We start from the raw sequence: 17,403 nt of genomic DNA, 5'->3' as shown, positions 1-17,403 counted from the left end.
AGCATGACAATATTTGTGTGGAACTAGGGTAGTCATAGATGCTACCCATTATGTCTGAAATGAGCAGCTTAATCCCCAATGTTTTCTGATTTACTTCAAGGGCGAGGGGTGGTAGTATTTATATCCATGTTACATGTTACTATTGTATGTTACTATTGTCGTCTATGAGAATTGATTTGTTGGTATACACCCTTGAGCTACAGCTGTCTGGTCACATCATAGAAGGAAATGTTTTATTTAATGATGCACTCAACACATTTTATTTATGGTTATATGGCGTTGGACATGGCTAAGGACCACATAGATATTGAGGGAAGAAACCCACTTCATCGGCTACTCTTTTTGATTAGCACATACCACAGCCTTTGCTATACCAGTTGTGATGTACTGGCTGGTGCGAGAAATAGCGCAATGGGCCCACCGACAGGAATCGATCCCAAACCGACCATGCATCATGCAAGTGCTTTACCACTGGGCTACACCTTGCCCCGTCACATCATAGAGTACTACCGAATAAGCAGCAAGGTATCGTATGTGGTTAGGTTGGAAGACAAATTTGTTACTGGCTATTCATCACACCTCATCCAAGCACTCCGTTTTATAACTGGTTCTAGTTACCCGGTACGACTAAATAGAAACAAAACCTAAATTTTTGTCAAAATGTCTCGTTCCATATGCTAAAGACTAGAGAATAACAAGAGGAAACCTGGATTGCTATAAATGTTTATTTTACTTTAACCGTCTTGTAGATATGTCAAAATGGAATGTGTTTAGGCTTGCTGCCTTCATTGTTTGTTTTCACATATGAACAAGATGTCTACATGCACCAGCCGGCCAAGTGGTTCGAGCATAAAAAATATTTCTTGATACAATATGTAGTGTACCTAGACCGGATAAATACATTTACAATATACTGGTACACAATTAAAAGAAAGTCACCACCAGGGCCCAGTTGTTCAATATGGTTAGTTTAATTAAACACATAATTTGATGTCAATTCAGTACATAATAAAATACAGGTATCTGATGTACAACATATTTGAACAATTGGTCTGAAGTACAAGAGAAAATCTGTTGCTACTACATACACATTGGTTGAAATGGCAAAAACCCGCTGGACCCACAGGACAAGGTATATCATGACAAAGATTTTGCCACAATTACTTGAGATGAAGCTAATCAGGGCTTTCTGAATCTTTTAATGTTGCGTCATAACTCATACTGTTATGTTCCTCTATCTCCTACTTGTCAAAATTCACAAACGTTATTTCCGATTTGTTTCGTCTGACCTCTACATATACATTTATAATACTATATCTTCTCTTTTTTACAACTGCAATTGCCCATGGCAATCAGCAGCGGTATGGAGTACTTAATTGTCCTCAGCTCTTTTTTGACTATATTCCTTTTTTCTTCTTCTTTTTTTTCCATTGCATGTGTTTTTGCCACAGACATTTTCCTATGGCAATTGAAAAGGTTGCACCACTTAGTTTTAAATTAACTCTTTTTTTGGTGGGGGGGGGGGGGGGGAGGGAGAGAGAGAGATGGTCCACAACTGGTTGAGAAATGAATGACTGAACAACTGAGCCTTAAGTGGTGATTTCTCAAAACTAACTGATGATACATGTTTACACATTTCATTCAATCAAATTAACTGCCATTAGAGGAAACCCAGGGTTAAAACATAATTTGTACCATTTAATTATCTCCATTGAATTATATTCCATCTAAAGAATGACTAGGGAAACATGTCAGAGAAATGCATTTGTGTTTTCACCCAACCTCTATATTTGTGGCATGGTCTTAGATTGATCTGCAATATGGCTCATCTAGATATATATATAACCATTCAGACTTAACAAAATAGAATGCATTCATGGTGATAATGACAAGTTTGTACCCAAAACCACATTATTAAAAGGGGCTTCCCCTCAAAATACTTCTTTTAAATATATCCAGTTCCTTGTTGAAATATTATTCTATGCACATTCAGATGTGCCATTGTTGACTGAAACTATAGAAAGGCTTTTGAAAACTGTACTTGCACATACTATAGAAGTATATCATGGTACATGTCCTACAGACAAAGCACCTGGCATTGATTTATGTTGTAACTTCTTTTATATTCTGTCTTGTGCAGATATGATACTGAATATGCCAATGGCAGATTCATAATAATCATCATTGTTATGGCTTCCATTACACATTTTTTTTTGAAAATTTATTTGTTTAGATGTATTACTGATGAGCAGATTAATACATGTCATTTGAAAAACCCCATTGATATTTTTACCTCTTTTTTTTTTAATAACCAAAAGATGATGTATTTTTCGTGGTTGAATGTCCTTAAATATTCAATCATTCTTGAAAAACAAATGTGTCAAGTAATGAACAAAATGTGAACTGAATTAATGCTTATTGGAAATGAAAATGTGATAATATTTTATTCTGAATGAGATAACCTCTGTACTTGTTTTGATTTTAAAATGAGTAAATTGCTAGTTTAAAAAATAAAAGACAACCAGAGTATAATCAAAACATTAGCATTCAACAGTGAGCACAAACTGGTCAACTCTGCAAGGTTTACAGAGTGGGACTTATCATTCATCCTGCATGTGATAAAGCCAATAATCTCAGCATTAACGTGTTGTTTTTATCCTGCAACCCAACAAAAAGAGGAAATCATTTTAGTCTCCACTTTGTATATATATACCAGCTAAATAAGCTTTTTACAGTATCAAAATTACTATGACACAAAAGTCGTAACTTTGTTCTTGATACTTTTTCACATAAATAAAAAGGTTATAAACTCACGATCCTTAAAACATGCAAGTTTTGTTGTTTACCACCAAATACTTTATTCACATGTACCCCGTAATTCGGATGTAACATGCAATTGAAAATGAAGTAAACAAGTCTAATCGGGTTACGTGAAAGTTACCATAACCGTGTCAGTACCAATGGTGGTTGCAAGATAAAAACAAAAGTAGAATAATGATCGACATGGTCAGTCATACTAGTTACACTAAGCAAGTCTCAAGTGGTTTAACAGCAGTTCTGCTTGGCCTGACTGGTTACATTAATTCAGTCTCGCTGGCCTGTATTAATTGGATTAACATTAACCATTAACTAAAAGATTCTACGTCTGATATCTATTTTTTTGGCATTGTCAGTTATTTAATAACATGTAATACAATGTCTTAAATCTGAACTGGGAGAGATAAAAGGGATCTTGCCATAATGAAATAAGTTTAATAATTTGGCACCATTATTTACAAATGATAGCAAATGTGGCTTAATTTCAAATGTTTCCAAGCACTAAACAAATACATTTACCGTATTGTTCCTATTTGTAGCGCCCGGGCGCGATGCAAAACACAAAGGGGGCGCGCTAATTAGAGTACTAGAACACGTTTCGTAATATGTGTGAAAAATCCTCGTATCAAACTGTCAATGCGTCTGGCTCGCTGAGACATCAAAAGCTTTGCCGCCGAGTCACTCCACCAGTGACGTTTTCTTGTTGAAATGACGTAGCGTACCGTACATCGTCAGCTGATTTATCGAAATACATGGTACTGTGCACGTAGGCATATAGGGCCTGCGGAGTGTATTTGAAAGTGGGGAGGGGTGTGTGATTGAGCCCACTTCATTTTGTCACCCAAATATATTTTTATTCAGCAGTTTAGTTAAAGTTATCATTTACCCGTTTTTTAAACGGTGTTGGTGTAAATATCTACCGGTTTTGAACAGCGTTAACAGAGTGTCGTGCGTTCATTCTGCGTAGAGATAACAGCGACATACATTTGATAAACGACATGTGTGACATACTGTTCGCCCATACTAGTGTCGTAGTGCTTCACCTGTTTGGATTTTATTTGTTTACTGATTATAATCATTGCAAGTTGGCAGTCAGGTAAGCCAGTTTTACTATTTTACGGGTACCGTTTCATGATACATTTCTCGTAATCATAGGGGGCGCTTATATTAGAGGGAGCGCTACAAATAGGAACAATACGGTATATAACTAAAGCAAATATGGCATGGTCAAAGACTGAATTGCTGTTTAATCATCGTTAAGAAAACGTACTGTAACCACAACAAAACAACTGAATAAGACAACCAATAAAACAGTACTGAATCCTTTAAAGTGATAGATCCTAATTTTTAAACATTGTGGCATATGTTTCACTACTGAGAGTAGTTTTTGATAATTGAAATCAGACATTACCCAGTACTTTGATTTTAATGTTTGGATGTACAATCCAAAGTGTTTCATCCTTGTATTTCTAATACCACAATGCATTTTTCATATTTTTAGAAAGCACGTTAATGGAAATACGCTCCAGTCTATTTTTCTAATAGAATTTCCCCATTTAAACCTCACAAACTCTTGTTTAACTTTATTTTAAGTTTATCTACAGGATTGTAGAGAAAACCAAACCTGGTGTCCATTTTGACAGGCTGAAACCAGGGTCTGTGACTTTTAGACTGAATTACCATAACCAATAAGACTGAATGAATGTAACATAATAATTATAATAAACTGCTTGTGCAAAGCCACAATATACATATTAAAACGGTTTAAGCCTTGTTATCAAGCAAATTTCAAAATCTGCCAGAAACCACACAATTGGATAAACAGCATCATTATCATTATCTCTTTACAATTTGTTTTAAAAAAAGACATGAAGAAAAACAGAACTGGGTTCATCGTAATCTGACCTACCATTTTAGGAGAGTTTGACTATACAGTTTTTCTTAAATCATCATTCTTTACAATTACGACTGGCAAAAAGGAAATGCAGAGAAACTAGGTAATACTTAACCCAAATTCTAACCTTAGCGTACACACACTACACATGGACTGGTTCAATCAAATCGCTACAACTTCCATTCTGTCTAGCAGGTCTCAAGCTGTCGCTTTCCAAATGCGAATTAAAGTTAAATTTGGAAATATATTTTCTTAGCAAATTTGCAAATTGCTCATATTTTATGGGCTTCAGCCTAAACCCTCGTCTAGGATACCTGCTTCTACGTTTGTCTTAGTGGTGATGTCCACCAGGTCCAGATACTGTAACCTGTTTGGCTATCATGGAATGACAGTAAAGAGTACACTGAAACAGGTAAAAGGCAGGAAATGGTAAGGCAAATGTGTGTGTTTATGTCTGTGTGGACATACTTGTGCACCAGTAAAATTAACTTTAAGTATCTTAGCCAATATGTTCAATATTTATGGAACGAACTGTAAGTGATCCAATGGTTCCTCAAACATAACACTGCCAATCATAGTTGGAAAAAAAAAAAGCAAACGGGTCTATGTTCATAGCTGGGGAAACCACTGTTGCTTTTGGATAACACTTTGGATATGGCATTTGCCACCACAATGAGTTTTGGGTTGTGGTATTTTTAACGACACCACTAGAGCACATTAATTAATCATTGGCTATTGGTTATCAAACATTTGGTAAGTCAGCAACAAGGGATCTTTTATATGCACATTTTCACAGACAGGATACCACATGCCATGGTCTTTGATGTACAATTGTGAAGCATTGGTTGGGAGGTGGGGGTACCCAATGGAGGTTCAATCCTTTGAGCCTAGCACACCAGGCCATGTGCTCTACCGACTGAGCTAAATCCCACTCCACAAACAGAAGAAAATTACCTCTATTAATAAAATGACAGCTGTGAAAAACAAAATGAGGCTAAAAATTTATGAAGTATATAACAAAAGACTTAAAGAAATTAAATAAAGTGTAATTAAAAAGCAGTCACTAAAGAAATGGAATACCAAAAATAAACACAGGGTGGATGCAGATAAAAAAAAATCATGACTAAAATTAAGTACCCATGATATAATAGTAGATTATAGCCATCTGATTCACCATTGGGATATACGGACCAGTCCATGAGTGGTGGGGAGAATGCATTATGACTGGAGGTCAGGTTAATGACTGACAAAAAAAACACCCAAAAACAAACTAATATCATGGATTTAAGAAAAAATGAATCCGAGTGACTGAAAGTAAATTATTTAAAAACATTAGTTTTATAAATTCCTGTGATATTCATGATGGTGAAGTGATTATTTTTCTTTATAAAAAGTAATGTCATGTATTGAGCACTGTAGTAGAAAAATATACAAGACGAAATGTTTACATAAGGCAGCCGTGTATACAATAATGTCCTATTGCAATGGTTATGTATTAAATGCATAGAGTACGTAATCACTTACAGAAGCTTCTTACAGATATTGCACATAACTTGTGACAAAAACTAAATATTAACATTAAACAAACAAAAAATGTCTGCAAAAAGTTGCAGGTCATGTGAAAGGATTCACAACAGAAAAGCTTGTTAAACTCCAACAGAACCGGAAGATGGATGATATCTGTTCATCTCGTCCACTACAGCTACATGTCGTGTTCCTGGACAGCACTTGTACAGAACAGTCTGCCATGCAGTTCTTTTGACTTCTTCAGTAAAATATTACAACACAAAAACATTTCATATTCAATGAATTTCTTTTCTTCGATATACTCTTTCATCTGCGATCTGTCCTCCCAGTTATAATGAATCAATGAAAGAACTTTTATTTAAAAGTATTGTGAAAACACTTGATCATCTGACCAAAGGCACACTTCTAAAATGAAGCTCTGCTTTGGATCATTCATATCACAATATAATGGTCACATGTTTTTCGTAGTATCCTACTGAATATTACAAAAATAGTTGGGGGTTTTCTCTCCCTCTAGTAAGAATATATTACTATGTGTATATTACAAATCTGACGGGACCGTGTGCGAGGGAACCGAACTTTGATTTAGCTTCTCGTGAATCATGTCCGTCACTTGGTCCGACATGTCTAGCACTTTGTCGGAGAGGCTGTTGGCAAACTGGGTCAAAATGGGCTCAAACATCTCCAGTGCTTTTGCAACAACTTTCTCGTCTTCCACTTTAGAAGTCTGTGAACTGGAAAGTGGAGGGACTGAAGACGCCATATTAGAGAAAGCTTCATGCGTGCTGGTGAAAGCATTTTCTAACATCTTAATCATGTCTTTGGAATTCTCATCACATACCTGAAATAGAACACAAACTTATAAGAGATAACTGATCACTTTAAAGTCCAGGGCCCATGTTTTCGAAGCAATCTTAGCCTACGAAATCATAAAACCATCATAAGCTATGACGTCACTATGGCGTGTGCTGTAGTGACTTCACAAACTACAATGATTTTATGATTTCGTGGCGCCAAGATTGTTTCGAAAATATGGACCCAGCTTTCTAGGCTTTACTGAAATCTTACTCATATAATCAGCATTATAGCACTCAAACAATGATGTCATACAGTCCACAAATATTCCAGTAATACTTGTAAAATGCAGGTATCTATTAAACATTTCAGATGTTATATGGTTTCATTATGAATAAGAATATAACACATTTATACTTTGACTTTTCACCTATTAACATAATAGCAGATGCAAGAACTCAATGACAACATCTGATTATCCTTAAATATCTCATGACCTTCTGTCATAAAACTGTTTGCTTTCCTTTGTTTTCAGTAACAGATTAATATTGGGAATACACTACCTCAAATACTGATGTTAGTAGTAAGTTTGTACAATTTTTGGCATTTTTATTATTGGTAAATTTCTTGCATTTTGTAGTCTCACCCATTAAAGTTTTATCTGAAACTGTATTGTATATTTAACAGTGGAATAGAGCTATATAATTTTACAATGCCACTGACTTGCTCCGAATGATATTAGTTAAAAATAAAACCTTTATGTCATTATTCATTTTATCACTGTCATTAATAACATGTATTTCTGCCAAACAATGTACCTTTCTATAAAGTTCTTTTGATCGTAAAACAATCTCATCCAGATCATCAACAAGAACATAACAAGACTGAAGATTTTCTGAAAACAAATTATAAAACATTTAATTACAAAACGTAATTAAAGACGGAAACACAAGTAAATGTACAATCAATAAACACAAAAACATCAACAAACTCCAATTATAAACTATGATGTCAAATCTTTTTTAGATATATCTATTTGGTTTAAAGACAGACTTCAAAATATTATTGATAACACTTGTGTGTTATTGTAATTAGTAAGTTTTAAAACTTGTAATGCATGTCTCACACTGCCGATAGTCATGCCTTTATATATTAAGCTTTGTTGATTTAATGAAAAGAAAAAACTGAAAGCTAAAATATTTAGTTGGATCAGTTGGTCTTGCCTGTTTGGTTCAGTGGTAATGAAAGACTGGTGCGGTCAGCAACACTGGGTAAGGCCCTTTCATTTGGTAAGCTGAAAATATTGAACACAAATAATAAATACACGCATGAAACAAAAACAATAAATGCACGCTAGTGTTTTTCCTAGTTTGTTTTACAATGGTGCAGCACCATGCTTCAATAGTCTAGTACCATCCTGCCTTATCAGCACCATACTGCCCTGAGATTAAACAAACATTTTTCAATATTTAATTCTAAAATTGCCTTTAAAAAACATACACAAAAAAGTATTATTAATTAATAAAATATCCCTGTTATATATTTTGTCATTCATTTATTAAAGCAAGCACGTTAATTACATTTATTTTTATTGCAATTATTTTTTGTCTTTAATGAAACATAAAGTGCCCTGAAAATGGTGAAAATGACCTCAAAGTGTTTAAGTCTACCATGCCTTGCTAAATTTCTAGGGAAAACACTGTACATAGATGACTGATGAAATCACTAAATAGTTAGTAAACAGCTCTCCAAGAGATGTCATTAAATACAACAAAAACACCCATGTCTTTGAAAAATTACCCAACTTCATTGATGTTTGATGTGCATCTGAACTGAACAGGGGCTCTGGTGAAATGTGCTCAGGATGAACGTACCTAAACTTTAAGTATACAGGTACATAAGCAGTAGCTTTATCGTAGAATATGTAGTGTGAATAGGTGCCTTTTCACAGTTTTATACATGGGCAGAAAGTTAAATTTTGCAATTACATGTGCATGTGGAAGCCACATACTCAACAATATCAATATCCTCACCTGTTTTTCGTATTATGGTGCCCATTAACAAGTGACTGCCGAGGATGGGAAGGAGATTCACTTGAACGTTTGATTTCAGAATCTGTGTCGACTTCGGAACCAAGGCCCGTGTCGGACTGGCTCCTAGGACTAACTTTAACGTTCCCCTGTCTGTGTGTACTGGGCGTGGGCGAACCCGTATCAGATCGTGGAGACTTCGTGTTCAACCGGACAGCAGCCGGAGATGCTGGAGTCTCGGTGAGGTCCTCCACACTCTTGCTCAGCGACATGTACTGAGCGACCCGCGCACGCACACTGGGCAAGTGGTAGTCCGAGTCACCATCCTGCTTGGACGTCACGGTGCTGTCCATGTCTTCAGCCGTGTTAGACCTCCGTCTGTCGGTCAAACCAGGATCGGTTTCACTATCACACAAGTGTTTCTTTGCACAGGAGTTAGCAGGGCGTTTCACAGGGTGATCTCGTTCTGGGAGATCGGAAGGGCTGGCTTCCAGACTTCTGGAATTCCTCAGTTCCGTGGCTGTCTGGTCTATCGCCTCGGCCATAGCCAACATGCCAGCGCCAGGGTACTGATGGTCTGGGTTGAAGACGTCTGAAGATGTAGATGATCCGCGGGAGTCAACAGGTGACGGTGTCTCGGGTACAACTGTGACATCTGAACAGTTTCGACTAGGCCCATTACTACCAGAACTTTGTGAGCTACCTAAAACAAATTACAGAAAGTAATTTAAAAAAACATAAAACCTGAACATTAAAAAGCTTGCTTTATTTTTAAATGTCTCCTAGTCACCCAGTGAACACACTGAACCAGTGGCACCAATAACTGATACAAACTCTTCATTACACCCGATGTATCTTTAACAGACTAAGCCAGTGCTCCACAACTAGTGTAACAAAGGCTGTGGTATGTACTATCCTGTGGAATGATGCATATAAAAGATCCCTTGCTGCTAATCGAAAAGAACTGCCCATGAAGAGGCGACAGAGGGTTTCCTCTCAATATCTCTGTGGTCCTTAACCATATGTATGATGCCATATAACCGTAAATAAATTGTGTTGAGAGCATCATTAAATAAAACATGTCCTTCCTTCCTTTAACCGACTACTTACCTAGACTGGCCTTTCTAAGAATGCCCGATCTGCCCATGAGAATGTCTTTAGCCTGGGACAGAGTCAACTCTGTAGTTGACCTTCTCTTAGCCTGGGCAGCACTTTTCATCAAACTGTCACGTTTAAGCCGACCCACATTGGAAGGGGGCGGCATTAGTTTTGTGTCGCATTTCCCAGACAGAGCATTCACAATTTTGTTACTCGGCTTAGTCAAAGAAACAAAATTCTTTTGTTGAGACAACTTGTTCAGAGAATTCTTTCTTTGCCCATAGTCCAGTGGCTTAACAAAGGGCTCCGACTGTCTACTGGCTTTCCTTCGCTCAGCACTGGGTCTCCTTGACCCAGATGAGTCCCGGTTTTTCCTGTACACACTGTCCATCTGTCTCTTGTCATCCGAGCTACCTTCTGTAGACGAACTGGTGCAGTCGTTCAAGTCATTAATGTCAGGCACACTGCGGGAAAGGTCGGCCAGCGACATCAGGTTGGTGGGCTTCTCAACTTCTTCCTCTTCCTCCTCGTTACAGGCAGCCAGATTTGGAGTCGATGCGTACAAGGCAATTTTCGCTGCAGACAGTCTCTTTTTGCCGTGTTTCCTGACGGGCGAACCCGACTTCGGTTCAGCTCTGTACTCCTTGACTGGGTTGAGGTTTGACAGCGAGGAAGACTTGCTGACACTGTCGGAGTTGTTGCTGCCTCCGCCAGCGCTGTGGTCCGACAGCGGCAGGGAGGAGGACGAGGAGCTTCTCGATATCTTCGCCTTGGAGCTGTTGGTCGGCCTCATGTATGAAGCTTGCTTTGAGCCATCTCGGGTCGGCTTCAAGTCCAGCTTGCCGGCGGATTCCGAATGGCGTAGGTTATAGGCTGAATGAAGTTGATCTTCACTTGATGTCTTGTCTTGGTCCCAAGAAATATCAGCTGTAAAGAAGAAGAAATAAAATAAAACAAACCATAGCAGTTAATACTATTTCAATGCCAGAACTGGCTTGAGTTGAGGTATGGTTTAAATAATTGAAATTGTAGCAACTATGCTTTTGGAAAAAAACCTAACCAAGATTCCTAAAACATGTTAAAACAAAATAACAAGTATAATTTAGGAAAGTAAAAAAAAAGAAAAAAGACCAGCATGCAATATACTCCTCTCCCCAACCCACCCATTTCAAACCATTTACTATGGAAAATACAGTTTCCTGCCTCCTGTAACCTTGACCTATCCCCTTTGAACTCATGAGTAAACTTCATTACCGTCTACCTGCCAAACATAAATACTGATTAAAAAATAATAATAAAATTTCTTGATTTCTTGATATGTCACATCTAATAATATATATTTGCATATCGCAAATCAAACATAAGATTAATTAGTATGTAGTATAAAATAAATTAAATAATGCAAACAGTGACAAACATTCTTTGCTACTGTGATTTCTTAGTAAGTTAGTAACATTTCATGCATAAAAACAAACTTATTAATTTGAAGTATTTCTAAAGTATACTGCAGCAAAAACAGATATCTGAGCAACTTGGAGATGAATGGATAACAAGAGTACCGGTGAGGTACATGATGCACCAGTTCAAAGTAGATTGTGATGATCTCGTTAACACACAGCCATCCCAAGCTGTACATGTATGCAAAGTTTGATGATCCTATATGATGATATGAAAGATATGGCCCGGACAAGGATTTCCTTTCATGTGCAGTAATGTGTGAAAAGTAGGTCGTTGCGACCTTGTTATGGTATGCGACACACCACCATCCCAAGTTGTACTTTCATGTAAAGTTTGATGATCCTATATGAATTGATAAGAAAGATCTGCACCACAAATGAAATGTTTATGTACAGATTGACAATGCCATACCATAACACAACCTGTCAAAGATGGGTGTATAATAAAAAGCATTCAAATATTCATTAGAATTTAAGAAACAAACTCTTGTTTTTATATTTAAAATGGATGCTAGTCAACATCATATCACAAATCAATAATATCCAAAGGACATGAAATTTATTTATATTCCTATCAGCACTAGAAAGGTACCGAGTCACCCACACAGAGATTTATCCATGCTCAGCTCAATTAGCAGCGCTTTGTATTCATTGTTTTTGTCAGTGATACACTGGGTATCTAAGTTAGTGATGCTCGATCAAAATCAAAATCATTCATACTCAAGTGAAGATAGAATAATAATGACTTTGTACATATAATGCATGGTTAAAAAAAAAATAATAAAAAATAACAAGGAAATGGCTAGATGCAATGTTAAAGCCAGACAAACAAAACACTGTTAGCAATTCGGAAAATTTCAAAAAACATTTGCATCCAAATTAATTTTTCAAATAAAATGCAACTTTTAACAAACACATCATATATGCTAATTCTTTAGCTTCTTTTTTATTTTATTCTCCCATATGCTTGTGTTTGAATGTCACACATCTTACCAGCTATGAGAAAGGACTTTTATATGTATCGGATAGGGTTAAGCATTTAAATATTTATTTCAACTATTAGGTTAACTAGTCAAGAGAGGGAAATTAAGGCATCATTTTTTAAATGTAAAAATTAACAAATACAGACTAAAATGTAATGAATAATAAACTAAAAATATTGACAAGCACATGTGGTGCAGTTATTTATAAAATACACTAGTTACAAGAGCAATAAAATAACCTACATTAAAATGTACATGTCATGTCGGGGAATTTTTTTTTCTTCAAAATCTTGATAAACGATATTTCTAGTAATTGAAAATTCATTAGCAACTACTGTTTAATGTTTTAAAATTGCCTAGTGATCTCTGAAATTAACAAAATGTCCTCTGCTAGTTACTCAGATTATGTCAACCATATCCAAAATGGATAATTAATAAGATTTCAACCTCATATGTAAACTGTTCTTTTTAAATATTTTTAACAGAAACTTTAAAGTGAAAACACTATTAGTGACAACTAGTAGTGAAACCAATTATCAAAATTTATGTGATATATTAATAAACGTATGGCATCATGCTAGAAAATTTCTGATTCCCTGAGTAAATTGGCAATTTACCGTAAAGACAGGTCGAAGAAGTAAAAAAAAAAAATATTGTCTTGTAGGTTATTCTCAATCCAGTCTATGTAAAAACATCCAGCTAACATGCTCACATAGCAGGCATAGCTTAACAGAACATCCTCAACACTTAGCCGGTTCATTAAAAAAAAAAAAAAGGGGTGGGGGACGGAATTAAGCAACAACAATATACTTTCCTCGTCTTTTCATTTTGTCAACTTCTTTTTAACATAAAAATGCATGTGCACTACAACCAAAACTGCTGCAGAGAAAACAACACGACAAAGTGGTCCCACACGGCATGCCGAGACAAGCTGAGATTTACCCCTCCTGTGAATGGGCGACAGGCAGCCTCTCCGCCGAGTGGCGGGACTTGACAGGGAGGGGATGCGACACTCGCCACCTGGGCTCACCGGAGAGGTCAGATGTTTTTGCAAGGTCTTAGACAAAGAAATTCTGGGCAGTGTCACAGACTCCTCTATGATTGGCTGTTTTGGGAGAGGAAGGTTTGCCCAAAAACGTCTTAAGGTTTTTGGAGATGGTGTGCCACTGGGGCCTGGCAAACAAAGGTAATAAAACTGTGTTTATAGTTCATACATAAATAAACAAACTAAAATATTGGGGGGAAAATAAAATCCAGCATGTAGCTGTATAAATAAAACCTGCAATCTCATTACTCCATCGTATAAACAATTACACTTTTAATAAACTTGTGTTTTTGCCATCAACAGAGGAAGGAAGGAAGGAAATGTTTTATTTAACAACGTGTTTTATTTAACAACGCACTCAACACATTTTATTTAATGTTATATGGTGTCAGGTAATGATAACACAGATATTGAGAGGAAACCTGCTGTCGCCACTTTGTGGGCTAATCTCTTCGATTAGCAGCAAGGGATTTTTAATATGCACCATACCACAGACAGGATAGTACATACCACGGCCTTTGTTAACCAGTTGTGGAGCACTGGTTGGAACAAGAAATAGCCAACGTGGATCGATCCTAGACCGACTGCGCATCAAGCGATCACTTTACCACTGGTCTACGTTCCGCTCCTCCATCAACAGAAAGAATTATGCAATTTACTACATTCTGTCTTTAAAATTTTAATTGACACATTTTGAGCACTACTTTGTTTGCAGCTTAGATTAGTGCCTGCATCTTAATGAAGGATATCAAAGAATGGCATGTAATGAGAAGAAAAGTTACAATGTTAATCTTTCTAAAGAAACAAATGTTTTATTTAACAACGCACTTAACACATTTTATTTACGGTTATATGGCGTCAGACATATGGTTAAGGACCACACAGATTTTGAGAGGAAACCTGCTGTCGCCACTACATGGGCTACTCTTTCCGATTAGCGGCAAGTGATCTTTTATTTGCGCTTCCCACAGGCAGGATAGCACAAACCATGGCCTTTGTTGAACCAGTTATGGATCACTGGTCAGTGCATGTGGTTTACACCTACTCATTGAGCCTTGCGGAGCACTCACACAGGGTTTGGAGTCGGTATCTGGATTAAAAAAACCATGTCTCGACTGGGATCCGAACCCAGTACCTACCAGCCTGTAGACCAATGGCCTAACCATGATGCCGGTAATCTTTCTAAATGATTAAATAACAAGCATTCTGAGAATACTGCGAAAGCAATACATGTCCCATACCAGGACCAATAAAATTTTCCTATCTCCTAAGTTGAAAGGCCTCAAATATGTGAAAAATGGGTAAACTGTCATGAAAGTCAAACTTAGTCTGTAAACAGAACATGATAAAGCTATTCTCAAATTTTCAACATAGTATCTTGAGGCATTACAAAAATATTAAAAGGACATAACTCTGTCAAAAATGGATAAATCTGCAACACATCGTAAAGCTACAAATAAAATTTCAGTTCAATATCTAAAGTCATTATGAAAAACAATCTGGAAAACTATATGTAGATGGATGGATGGACAGACCAATAGATAGACCTACAGAAGGATGGAGACAAAACCTATACTCCCCTCCAGTTGGACCAGTAGGGACTAATAAAATCATCTTAGACAGCAGCTTTAAATAATTACAGTAAAGTATGACAAGAAGACTATCAACAGATATATCAATACTGTCCATGGTTTTCACATGCAGTTCTAGTGTCATTTATTACATGTCGGTAGCAGTCAGCTTCAATTTCCACGATGCAATCCAGTAAATACTTGGTACAGTCATCCACTAAAAATGCACTTCAGCCCAATAAAAGTTGGAAACTTATGGGATAACTAAGTTGTATTTGACCATTTGTGGACGTTAATGCTGGTTTTACCGTCGCAAACTGAGTTTTATCGGTTACACACTAAATTATTAAAGCAATAAAACTGCTGTAAATAGATTTGATTAGCCAATCAAATGTTGCATTATATGTCTTGTCTAAAACTTGTATTTGAACACACTACTGTATTTTCATCAAACTATTTGGTTTTAAAATAAATATATGGATCTGCTTCAATAGGTTTACCTCTTTTATATTTGGTTCAACAAAATATTTGTTCTTGTCAACATTATGGGCAGGATGATTCTGTGGTGAAATACGACTTGTCTTAGGATCTTTTCCCATGGTGGATCAAAGGAATTTTTTCCTTCTTCCCAACGAGTACCCCACAAGTGACATACCAATGTCCTGTTTGCAGGAAAGCTCAATGACATATAAATGATATCTTGCTGCTGATTGGTATAAGTACCTTATGTGGTGGAATCCTCTCACACTAGACCAAGTTGGAATCCAAATAGTGAGTTGAGATTTTTAATTCATAGATAATGAAAGCAATTATATGGAACAATGTTTGTGTATTTTGTCCTACTTTTGCTGCGTGTAAATTTTTCAAGTAGAGTCACCAATTCTATAAATGAACTTACTGAGAGACACAGACGGTTTAGGAATGGTGAGCTTGTCTTCAGGTTGAGAAAACAGAGATTTCTGAAACAAAGAAAACATAATATAAATGCACTAACTGTAACTTCTCTCTCAGTCATGTGGCTAGAGCATTATTAAGCAAATATTTTGTTCATTTTATATCAGTTATGGAGGTTCTGGGTTGTTGTTTTTTTATACTGAAAACCATTTTTTTTCCCACTAAATTAATTGATTATTTTTTATTTGTTAAACAAACCCCTCCAATTAAGAAAATGTATACGACAAAAAAAGGTCATGGAATTTTTTTTTGAATATAGTCAACAGCAAAGAAATGCTGTGGATAATTAAAAACTACATGGCAATCTCGACAGCACTGTGGATTGCCTTGGCCAATTGCAGGAGCTGTTTAATGCATGTATTATTTTATTTTTAGCCTAGTGAACAATGAGAGCAGTGAACATACAGTGACATCCAGTTTGGTGGGTGGTGACGGCGGGTCTTCATTAGGTTGTTCTCTGTCGGAGTCGGAATGCCAACCCATCTGTAACAATACAAACATTCTGGTAAACTGCTAGACTAATAGAACTGTCTACGTACTGTGAGTCAAAGAATATGTTCTGTTGTTGACTGTAACACAAATATCTTTATTTCAAGCTTTCTCAGACAGGCATTCACAACCTCTACTGCTCACATTAAGTGATAATAATTGAGACTTAATTGCTTATGGAAAATGCAACCACCAATTCACTAGTTAGGATTAGACAACAGGTAAAGGTGAAGATGAATGTACATTCAGATATTTGCCTGTATTTAAAAAAACACAATCTATAACTGTATATATTATGATCTTTGCTGTAACTAAATTAATTATAATGCATTTAACATGTCATCTGACTATATTATGAACATGATGGTAGCTGTCAGTGATGGACATGTTACTTTACTAACTATATATTTGTATATAATTTATTACTTCTTTATATTATACTTATGGTTGCTACACCCCCAGTGTAACTGACAATACTATCACATGAGTAGGCTTTCACACAAGTGACACTTTATGCAGGCAGAGATAGTGAACTTATACAGCACAGCATAAATATACATAAACATATACATGTACATAGTTACATAACAGTGTATAATGTGTTTTACAATACTTGCATAATAAATAAGCTTTCTATTTTTAGAATGTGAGTACCATATATTAAATGTTAAATATAAGTAACCAAAATTAACAGCTAAATGTTCCATAACATAACCAAACATGCAAAAATTGTAAGTAAAATA

At 36.2% G+C, this 17,403-nt stretch overlaps 1 protein-coding gene across 2 annotated transcripts in view; it reads right to left on the bottom strand.

The window, feature by feature from the left end:
• Window positions 1–711: 711 nt before the first annotated feature.
• The window catches only part of LOC121371162 (mitogen-activated protein kinase-binding protein 1-like), a 103,192-nt gene continuing 86,500 nt past the window's right edge, over window positions 712–17,403 (bottom strand). For both annotated transcript variants that reach the window (XM_041496843.1, XM_041496842.1), the window contains 7 exons: window positions 16,577–16,654; window positions 16,116–16,176; window positions 10,174–11,088; window positions 9,067–9,766; window positions 8,257–8,327; window positions 7,852–7,928; window positions 712–7,079 (listed from right to left, as the gene is read on the bottom strand). In XM_041496843.1, the coding sequence (XP_041352777.1) occupies window positions 6,780–7,079; window positions 7,852–7,928; window positions 8,257–8,327; window positions 9,067–9,766; window positions 10,174–11,088; window positions 16,116–16,176; window positions 16,577–16,654 (2,202 nt within the window). In that variant the 3' untranslated portion in view covers window positions 712–6,779. The remainder of the gene's footprint in view (window positions 7,080–7,851; window positions 7,929–8,256; window positions 8,328–9,066; window positions 9,767–10,173; window positions 11,089–16,115; window positions 16,177–16,576; window positions 16,655–17,403) is intronic.

The sequence above is a fragment of the Gigantopelta aegis genome, chromosome 4, assembly GCF_016097555.1.
Source record: "Gigantopelta aegis isolate Gae_Host chromosome 4, Gae_host_genome, whole genome shotgun sequence".
NCBI classification, from domain to species: Eukaryota; Metazoa; Mollusca; class Gastropoda; order Neomphalida; family Peltospiridae; genus Gigantopelta; species Gigantopelta aegis.
Note: the sequence above shows the minus strand (reverse complement) of the source record. Positions and strands in the feature narration are given on the sequence as shown.